General features: G+C 27.8%; 1 protein-coding gene across 3 annotated transcripts; it reads right to left on the bottom strand.

Moving 5' to 3' along the window:
- Nucleotides 1-1,631: 1,631 nt before the first annotated feature.
- Nucleotides 1,632-5,751, bottom strand: LOC145191193 (heterogeneous nuclear ribonucleoprotein A1-like). 3 transcript variants are annotated; one of them, XM_080068207.2, is made up of 5 exons: nucleotides 5,643-5,751; nucleotides 4,400-5,091; nucleotides 2,775-3,021; nucleotides 2,093-2,656; nucleotides 1,632-1,987 (listed from the first exon to the last, which is right to left on the bottom strand). In XM_080068207.2, exons 2-3 carry the CDS (start codon nucleotides 5,079-5,081, stop codon nucleotides 2,783-2,785), a joined length of 921 nt encoding a protein of 306 aa, XP_079924333.2. In that variant the 5' UTR covers nucleotides 5,082-5,091; nucleotides 5,643-5,751; the 3' UTR covers nucleotides 1,632-1,987; nucleotides 2,093-2,656; nucleotides 2,775-2,782. The 3 variants fall into 3 exon arrangements, with proteins under 3 accessions (XP_079924333.2, XP_079924335.2, XP_089922666.1); XM_080068209.2 differs by having other exon boundaries at nucleotides 2,093-2,408; XM_090066540.1 differs by lacking the exons at nucleotides 1,632-1,987; nucleotides 2,093-2,656; nucleotides 2,775-3,021 and adding exons at nucleotides 3,242-3,361; nucleotides 3,795-3,840.
- Nucleotides 5,752-11,127: the final 5,376 nt, after the last annotated feature.

The raw sequence follows: 11,127 nt of genomic DNA, 5'->3' as shown, positions 1-11,127 counted from the left end.
CAGCATTCTCAACTGAAGTTCTCGATATAGAAAAAATCTGATAAGATTTAGCAACATTTTCATTGCAATCAATTGCAATAACTCTATTAATCCTACTAAGTTTGCAAACTACTGTAACGAAATTTACAAAATTTTCTTAGATTCTTATTGCAATTGGTATAAAGTTCCTGTTTCAACTCACAAAATCCTTGCACAAGGTGCTGATACATTTTTGAATTCACCTCTCCCAGTTGTTGCTTAAGATGAAGAAGCTTCAGCCTGTGGAAACAAGTTCTACTCCAAATATCGTCAAAATCACGCCGAAAAAAACTCAAGAGAATCCAGCTCATTCGATGTATTTAGGAGAGCAATTAGTACTTCTGACCCAATTACTAGTTCTCTATCTTCGGCTAAATTAATAAACTATGAGCCGAAAACTACACTACCAGAAGCTGTGAAAAGTATGTTCATTTATCAAGAGACTGATACGATAACTTAAGCAATAAATAACACAAACAACATAATAGAAGACCTTGAAAGATGTGATGAAATTGTTAATTATATCATATATTTAGAAAAAATCAGTGAAGAGGAGTTGGAAACAGAAGACGATGATTAAGACTAAATGTTATAAATTGAATACTTAATTTGTACTTAAACAATGCAAAAAATAAAAAATTTCTTTATACTTTTAACGAAAAATTGTGATATGGGGGTATGTACAAATTTGAGGAATTGTTAACTATTTAATCATGGTAAACACCAAAAGTTACTTTTAATATTGAAATTTTGACAAAAATTGAGACATTTCCAGTTTACATATTACCTTGAAATGTTAAAATGGTACACAAACTTTGAAATGTTAAAATGGTACACAAACTTTGAAATGTTAAAATGGTACACAAACTTTGAAATGTTAAAATGGTACACAAACTTTGAAATGTTAAAATGGTACACAAACTTTGAAATGTTAAAATGGTACACAAACTTTGAAATGTTAAAAGGAGCTTCGTTAACACTTTTCCTTTTAATTATCAGAACGTTAGGTGAAATTTTAATTATCAGAACGTTAGGTGAAATTTTAATTATCAGAACGTTAGGTGAAATTTCAAACTTTTTGCGATTCTAAGAATTGCATGCGTCAAATAGAAATAGTAACTTGAGAGATTTTAATGTTTTTAATTGTTTGAAAGCTTACTTTGGTTGTTTGTAACTGGGATAAAAAACTGTTGGAAATTAACAGCTTTTGTAGGTAAACCTGATTTTTCAAATTATGAACAGCGTAAAATATTATTACAATTCTTTAAACTAAGCAGACGGACAACGAAAATTAATGTGCACTCTATTCGCCTCAAGGTTAAACCCACCACCATTTTCGTTAAATCCCAGTTTTATTACAGCTTGTTTTTTCTAATGTTTTAGTTAAAATAGGCCTTTAAAATTTTAATTAAAAAAGGCCAGAGCTTAATTCAAACAGCATATTTAAAAAGTAGAAACTACTTTTTTTGAAGTAGAATTAGCAATCAAGTTCTCAAAACTAGCAAGTAGAACTACAGTCCTGAAGTATACTGGAAGAGCACGCAGATACATTTAAAGTGTAAGAAGAATAAAAAAGAATGAGAAAAAAAACAAAAACAAAAAACAACTATCCCTTTGTTTAAATAATTTGACTAGTGTTCCGTTCAATTTTACACTCAAACCCCATAAAATGAGCCTTAAAACATTTCACGAAAATTGAGTAAATATGTATTACCTACCTGCAGATTTGACAAAAAAACTTAATAAACCCGAAACAAAGATGAGTTCAAGTTACATCCGTAAATTCCATCGAATGTATGGCAAAGATTTACAAGTTCTTCGTCTAAACCTTCTCTCAATAATAAATTCAAACTTTACATAAAATTAATACAAGATTACATTTGGCCGTAGCATAAGCATTTCGAAACCGATTGATCGCACAACATACGAGTTTCGATTGCAAGTAGAATTAACCTCATAGACACGTGATCTAAATAAAGTTTAAATAATTTATAGCGTATCAGCAAAAAACCTAACAGATTAAATGTTTTAAAGTAATATTTACAGTCTCGATACGTTGAAATAAACTACAAACCTGAATAAGGCACTGCAACTTCCAATACTTTTTCTTTTCTTTTCTTTTCTTATACTCAAACTCATTTCATGTGATGCAATATTTTTCTTTTGTTAACAAAAACTTAGCAAAAATCCATCTTCAAAAAACCCCATTTTCAAGGTTTTTATTTTATTTAGTTTTCAAACAAAAAATAGTCTGAAGAAAAAAAAGCAAAAACACTCTCAAAAATAAAAAGCATCAAAGAGTCCTAACAATCTCAGGTACATTAAAATGCTTTAAATGACCACCAATGTCAGGTCTCCAGGCCAAGTCATGGAATAACACAATTCTTCACCTGTATGTACAGAAAACATTAGTTGAGAAAATAAATTATATAAAAGGGAAACCTTTATTCTTAAGTTAAAAAAATCTACACGAAAGCTCAAAAAGTCTCTAAAGCCGGTTGTCTCGATAAAATCAAACCCAAGTTTTTACAAATAGTCCGATGTTCGAATGTATGAAAAGGATGTTTAACTCCAAAATGAAAATTCGTAAGCTTGACTTTCAAGAAAACAACTTCTCAGCAAATAATTGTAGGGAGAGCTAAAAATAAAATATTGAGTTTGAATAAAAAAATGTATCTTTGAAGACACTGGAAGCGTAATTGACTTTCAATTACTTGAATGGTCAATCATGCTTCACTATCTGTCAAATCAAATACCTTGAAACTTAATAAGGAGCATATCGGCCACCTCTAGAACCACCACGACTGCCTCGTTGAGGTTGTGGAGCAGCATACCCACCACCATAACCATAGCCATAGTCATAACCAGCACCATACCCAGGACCATATGAATATCCATCCCAGCCGCCATAACCACCATAACCACTATATGGATTGTAGGCAGCACTGTATGCTCCACGAGCAGCTGCATATCCAGCACTTACAGCACCTCTTTTACCACCAACTATAAAAAACCAACTATAATACTTCCCAACTATAAAAAACTTTATAATGATAAAATCCACCCTAAAGTAAGCACATTCTCAGTTTTTTAGTTAGTGAAGAAAATGCAAAATCAAACTTTGAAGGCATATAAAATATTTACACTTGATGAGTTAGATAAACTTAAAGTTTATTAAATAATCAATTAAAATAAATATAATTATTAGTAAAATTTACATGGAGCTGAATGATTCTATGCTCTAATATAAAAGCTGATAAAAGATTGAGATGGTGCGTTCTTACTTTGAGGTGATGTTTAATTAAAAAAGCCATAACAAGAAACACAGCATCAAGATGAATACCTATATACATAATTAACACAAAGTTATGAGCAATTGTTAATTCTTACAAAATTTGGCTAAAATTTAAAATAAGTCACTGCTGAAATAAGGACTATAATCTTAAGAAACTGTCGCATAAAATAAGGAATATAATCTTATAAAACTGTTGCATCTAATGAAAAATCCCATAAATTAGATTTTATTAATTTTAATCAAAACAAAAACAGATTTCTCAATTTTGGAAAACTATTTTATATATTTGGAAGCTTACCAAATTGCAAAAATCTCTATTACTAGAGGAATAAATGGTTCTAAAAAATGCATCTCAAAGTATCATCATCACTTTAATTGTTTAAAGAGTTTTGCAACAGTTTTTTTTTCTTCCTTTTCTTTTTAAATTTTGTTTTTTTTTTAGAATTTCCTCAAATCTTTTTAAAAACAGCAAAATACCTACATTCAGAAGTCTTTTCGAAATGCCACTTTTCATTGAGAAAGCGTAACTGCAAGGAATATTTTATATTTTTTTTACATTTAAGAAGTAATAACACTTCTTAAATATTAGAATATAAAAATATTCATAATATACAACTTAAAATAATTTCAAGTTTATGCTCTGTTTGATATATTTTAAGTATTTCTAAGTCGGAAAGCATAAATTCTTAGCATTTGCAATGGTTTCTAAAATAACTTTTAAGGATGTAAAAATTTTGTAGGGTAAAAATTAATTTCTTTTTAAGGCAAGAAGTGAAACAATTTCAAGCTAATGTTTAAACTGTTAAAGTCAATTCCTAGATCTCTCTTTTCATTTAAGAATTTGCCATCAAGTGTTTAAAAGCCTACAAAAAACTGATAAAATTGCTTTATAAAAGTAAACACACACAAAAAGTAGGTGGATTTATAAAAGATCTTTTATTTAAGCATAAAACTAGTGAGCATTAATTTATTACTTCTAAAAGAATTTTCCGGGGAAAACACAGTAAAAATATAGCACACAAAACGTTTAAATCAACTCATTTCAATTGCCTAGAGAAACTCAATTTAATTTTAACAACTACATACTTTCATTTGTTGGTACAGATTTCTTTAACTCAATCCGCCTTCCTCCAAACTCAAATGTTGCATGTTGAATAGCCATTTTATCAGCCATGTCTTCACTAGAAACCATAATAAATCCATAACCTTTATTTTCATCTAATTTATTTCCCTGTTCATCTTTCTTTTTAATGAGCTGCACTGATTCAATAACACCAAATTTTTTTGGATGACGACATTCAAAATAATTCCTTATATCATCTTCACTGCAATTATTTTTGGGGAGGTTAGCAATAAAGAGTTTTTTCGTTTTTTCATGAGCACCAGGAGATTGATTATCTTTAGGAACAGCTCGATTTACATCTAACAAACGCCCTTTAAAATTTAAGTCTTTTCTCCTTAGCAGTACTTCATCAACCATTTCTGAGGTTTCAAAAGTGATGAATCCAAAATGGCTTTTCTTATCTGAGTCCTTTTTAATAATAACATGATCTGAAACTTTGCCATTGGCAACTTGTTCAAAAAATGCTTTTAATTCTTCATCAGTAGAATCTGTTGTTATTCCTCCAACAAACATTTTTTTCATTTCTTCTTTATCTAGTATAGGATCTCGTATATATTCTGTATTTTCTGTAGATGAATTTACTGTTGTTTCAGGTATTGTCTCAGATTGCTGTTGAGGTATTGTTTCTCCATTTTCATCACCCATTTTTTAAATACTAAAAAAAAGCATCTTTAGTAAACTTCCTTATTACAAAAAAATAAAATGCATACATATATTTTTTTTGCAATAAAATATTTGGTTAAAATAATAACAAAAGTAGGTAAGAATCTACCTCAAAAATATGACAAACTTAAATACATAACTAACAGATTTAGAAATTTCAAGACAGTGTATTTATTCCTCTATATCATGTGATTTTTACAATAGAAACCAAAAATGCTGTCGGGATTTCGTTATTTGTTTGCTAATTTTATACTTTAACTAAATACTTTTAATATAAACTATCTATCATGCCTAATAGTATTGACACTTAAAACAAATTTTTATAATTTCAGCTAGATTACATAAAAGTAATACACAGCAAATGATTAAACGTCTTTATTATTGATACCATTACAATATCTGTACACAATACTTCTATAATCAAACGCTACCAGATTGCGTACATTCCTCAATCAGACTAATGGTTTAATTTTACTGCATACTGTTAGTTATAAGCTATACTACACAACTAATCATTTTATTTGCATAACTAGAATAACTGACCCTGCACAGCCTTCCGAATCAACGAAATAGTCAAGAAAGAAAAATGGCTTCGTACACTGGCGCTAAAACCTACGAGGGAGAAACAGCCTCTTTTGTTCGGTTTAATAACGTATTTATTTTAACAAGGTTCGAAGTTAATCAAGTTCTGCACGTGACAGTTCCACAATTCTTCACGGGAGGTTTACTTTAAAAATAATAGAATGGAGCAGAGCAACTTCCTTCACCCTAATGCGCATATAACCAATGTTTCTATTTTTTTACACCGGGTTTAAATTAACTCTTATCATTTCTTTACTTTTTTTGAACTAATTTCTTTCTTTATTACTTGTTATATTATTTAAAATAATGATAATAATAATAATAATAATAATAATAATAATAATAATAATAATAATAATAATAATAATAATAATAATAATAATAATAATAATAATAATAATAATAATAATAATAATAATAATAATAATAATAATAATAATAATAATAATAATAATAATAATAATAATAATAATAATAATAATAATAATAATAATAATAATAATAATAATAATAATAATAATAATAATAATAATAATAATAATAATAATAACAATAATAATAATAATAATAATAATAATAATAATAATAATAATAATAATAATAATAATAATAATAATAATAATAATAATAATAATAATAATAATAATAATAATAATAATAATAATAATAATAATAATAATAATAATAATAACAATAATAATAATAATAATAATAATAATAATAATAATAATAATAATAATAATAATAATAATAATAATAATAATAATAATAATAATAATAATAATAATAATAATAATAACAATAATAATAATAATAATAATAATAATAATAATAATAATAATAATAATAATAATAAAAATAATAATAATAATAATAATAATAATAATAATAATAATAATAATAATAATAATAATAATAATAATAATAATAATAATAATAATAATAATAATAATAATAATAATTGATAATATACCTTTATTAGAACTGATAATTGATAGAAGTTCTATTGAAGTAACATGTTTTAGGTATGTGTGCAAAATTTTTAAACTATTCAAATATTTAATTATTATACATCTTTGTAAAGAGCTTTAAATCAGTATTACGATGGTGAAAATTTCATAACAAACTAATGATTCCACTAAAAGTTATGCCCATTTAAGTGACAAAAATTCATTATAAGGAATGCTTAAGAAAACTGCAACCAACCTAAAAAAATAGCGTTCGGCTTACGGTGGTTTTATAATTGAACTTCATTGTTTAGTTTATAGCGCATTACTTTGCCTCGGTTATATTTTTATTCAACTAATAACAGAATATGGTTTTTTTTGTGTGTGTTTGTGTGTAAATCACGTTTTGAATACTTTAAAAAATCACCAATATTTAAAATAAAGTTTTATTTTTCTAAAAAAACAATTTTTTAATGAATAAAAAAGTCAAATACACAAAATGCTCATAATTGTGAATCCCCCCCCCAACCTCTACAACAGAAGAATATTTGGTACCTTTACTGCGTGGAAAAATAGAATATGAGCGTGTCATTATTTTTTAATGAAATTTGGCAGGTACATAGAAAATAGATATATAAAATTGATCCAAAAGTTAGAAAAAAAACCCATCACTCCTTCAATGTCAATTCACTTCCAGAACAGGAATGAAGTTTTCAATAGCAATGAAATCACTAAAAAAGTTAGTAAGTGCAAAAAAAAAGCAAATTACAGTAAACTTACAACACTCTACTTTTAAAATATTATCTAAGTCAATATAAAATTCCAAAAAAAAGACGAGAAAAATCCATCCATACGACACCTACCTCGAGCACGCGGTGAAAAAATGGTCACAGATTTTATCTTTAAAATCGGTGCCGTAAATCGCAGATACGCACGTACCTACATGTTTCTCTCTTTTTTTTCTTCAAAAACTGACTTATGAAGTTTTTACAGGCAGCGCTTCAATTACTATTGTTTATTATTTTGATTATTGCTTTTATTATAATTTTAAAATCTTTGTATTATTCTTGTTGTTATTTATTTTTTTAAGTATTTTTAAAAAATAAATTGGTCATATTTTTAAGATATTTCTTATTTATTATTGCTAATGTTTATTAATTTTATTGTTTTTTGTTTTTGTTATTTATTAAATTTATTATATTTTAAAGTTGTTTTTTTATTACTTCATTAGTACTTATTATTGTTATCCTTTGTTGTTTTTTTAATTATATTTGTAAGTTTTTTACTAGTAGTTATTACTTATTATTAGGGACAGGCGAAAAATACGAAAACACGGAAATTACGGTGTTTCTCGCACTTTTACCGTGTTTTTTTGCCTGTCCCTACTTATTATATATACCGATAAACAATTCTTATTAAATTAAAAAAAAAATTTGATTACTCTAAATTGTTAACATTAAATATTTATGTTAAAAATATTTTTTATACTATTTATTATTTTTATTGTTTATCATTTTTATGATGTTTTGTCCTTGTTTATTACTTTATCAAATTTTAAAATTTTTGTTTATATTTATATATGCTATTGTTTATTAATTTAATTACATTTTTGAAGTTTTTAAACTTTTTTTGATTGTTGTGCTATTTAATGTAAACAGCTGCAGCGATATTTCGTTTTTTGAGCAACAAGATGTTTTCAACTCCTCATTCAAACCCCTCTCATCCAAATTATCCTCTCTCTTTCTCCTCCGCCTCCTCCCCTACCCCCGTACCAAAAATAAGGCCGGTATGATCCATTTATTTATCTCCTATCGACGCCAGATCCACAACATGCGCTGGTGTTGGCCAGGTTTTTTTTTTTTGTTATTTTTTGTTATTGTTTGTTATATCATCATCATCATCATCATCATCATCATCATCATCATCATCATCATCATCATCATCATCATCATCATCATCATCATCATCATCATCATCATCATCATCATCATCATCATCACCATCATCATCATCATCATCATCATCATCATCACCATCATCATCATCACCATCATCATCATCATCATCATCATCATCATCATCATCATCATCATCATCATCATCATCATCATCATCATCATCATCATCATCATCATCATCACCATCATCGTCCTCATCATCATCATCATCATCATCATCATCATCATCATCATCATCATCATCATCATCATCATCATCATCATCATCATCATCATCATCATCATCAAAACGAATATAAAAGTAGAATTTGTCTCTTTTTGGAGAAAACCAAAAATGCTTTTCATTTCTTCCTTTACAGTTTAAGCAAATTTAATAGGTTCCTCGACCTCAGCTTCACTTATACCACTTATATACAAACACTCAGCCCATAAGAGAAATTGTTTATAAATTTTTGACAAAACTTGAAAACTATTTTTAAACCGCAATAGGGGGCTCGAGACTGCAACATGGTAAATATTAATAAAGAACATTCAATCAATCAATCAATCAATATATATATTTCGTGTTAAGGATGTTAAAAAAAACACAGGTCATTGCAAATAGTAATTCACTAATAAAACGCAATGACCTAAATAATATAAAGAAAAGATAAGAGAAAAACATAAGAAATAAACTAGTCACATAGTAAAAATAGAACATTACAAAAATTTATAAGTAACACTTATAAAACAGACTTTTAAAAGAATTAAAATATAGGTCAAATAGTTATTATAATGTATTCACATATACATACATATATACGCATATACACAAATAAGAAATTATAAAATGTACATAAACATAAAGAAAAAAGTTATAGAGGTTAAGAATAAAGTTAAGCGTAACTTTTTAGATAAAAATGATGGAGTGACTTTAGGAACAGATTCTTGGATCTAAGGATAAAATCTGTTTTTAGGGTGTACAGAAAGGTGTTCCAAGAAAGGATACACTGATATGTAATGGAATTTATTCCATGTTTAGTTGTCTGTTTTTGTGGGATGGTTAAGTTGTTAAAAGTGACTGATCTTAGGTTATGCCCACACGTTGTCCTACTGTTAAAGTAGTTACGAAATATGAAAGGAAGGAGACCGTGTTGTTGATCCCAGACAAATGAACAATTTAGAAACTGGATTAAATCATTGAAACGAAGAACTTTGGATGTGAGATACAGGATGTCAGTAGGGAAGTCTCTTGGACAGAAATGAATTATTCGTATTGCTCTATTTTGAAGCGAAACGATTTTAGACAGACGGACGGTTTTAGATTGTCCCCAAACTTGGCATGCATATTGTAAATGTGAACCAAAAATTGAGTGATTTATAGATAGTAATGTTTCAAAATTAACGTAGTGTCGAATTTTTGCTAACATGCCGTTGGCACGGTTTAATTTGAGAGTAAGGTTATTTATATGTGTTTTAAATGAAAGTTTCTCATCTATCACAACACCAAGATAAGTTATGTAACTAGACAAAGGCAGCTTTTGGCCACTTATTCTAAAGTTCAAGTATTTTGGAAGATTCTTGTTAGTTTTTTTAGAAAAGTTAGTATACTGCGTCTTAAATATTACTATTTCTGTTTTTTTAGTATTCAATGAGATTTTGTTTGCTCGGAGCCATTGAACAAGACTGGCCGTATCCTCATTAATATATTTATTTAGCTTTTTGAGGGAGTTTGTCGTTAATTAAAGATTTGTATCATCAGCAAAATGATACGTGTTTGAATGTTTGATAGAAAGATTAATACCATTGATGTAAATAATAAAGAGAAGAGGACCTAATATGGATCCCTGAGGAATACCAATGCAAACGCTTTTGATGTCTGAGAAGGTGCCATTTAAAGTAACAAACTGTTGACGATTGGAAAGGTATGATTTAAACCATTGCAACGGGATGCCGCGTACACCATATTAGTTAAGCTTTGATAGGAGAATGCCATGGTCTACGGTGTCAAAAGCTTTTTGTAAATCAATGAAAACCCCACAGGCAAAGTTTCCATTATCAAGAGCAACTCTTATACTTTCTGTAATTTCGATAAGAGCGTGAGCTGTAGAATGCTTTTTACGAAAACCAAACTGGCGTTTATATAAACATTGATTTTGGTTTAGGAAGTCGTATAATTTATTATGCATAACTTTTTCAAAAATTTTGCTTAAATTAGAAAGAAGAGAGATCGGACGATAGTTGGTGCAGTCAACCGTTGATCCTTTTTTGTGGACTGGAATAACTTGGGCCAGTTTGAAGACATCAGGAAATATTCCTTTGCAAAATGAATTATTTAAGATGATACTTAGTGGTTTGCATAGATTTTTTGATACCAGTTTAAAAAGTTTTGTTGGAAGGCTGTTCGGTCCAACACTCTTACCTTCAATGATAGTGGAATTTATATAGTCGAGGGTTTCCTCTTCAGTTATTGGTTGCACATAAAAAGAGTTGCTATTAGGATTGGTCAGATATTTTTGAAAGTTGAATTTAGACTTCGGAATTCCATTGGATAATTTTGAA

This window comes from Hydra viridissima, unplaced genomic scaffold (assembly GCF_058129835.1).
Source record: "Hydra viridissima isolate aposymbiotic clone 2 unplaced genomic scaffold, HvirCarnegie_v1 scaffold_11, whole genome shotgun sequence".
In the NCBI taxonomy this organism is placed as follows: domain Eukaryota; kingdom Metazoa; phylum Cnidaria; class Hydrozoa; order Anthoathecata; family Hydridae; genus Hydra; species Hydra viridissima.
This window is presented reverse-complemented; position numbering and strand designations above follow the sequence as displayed.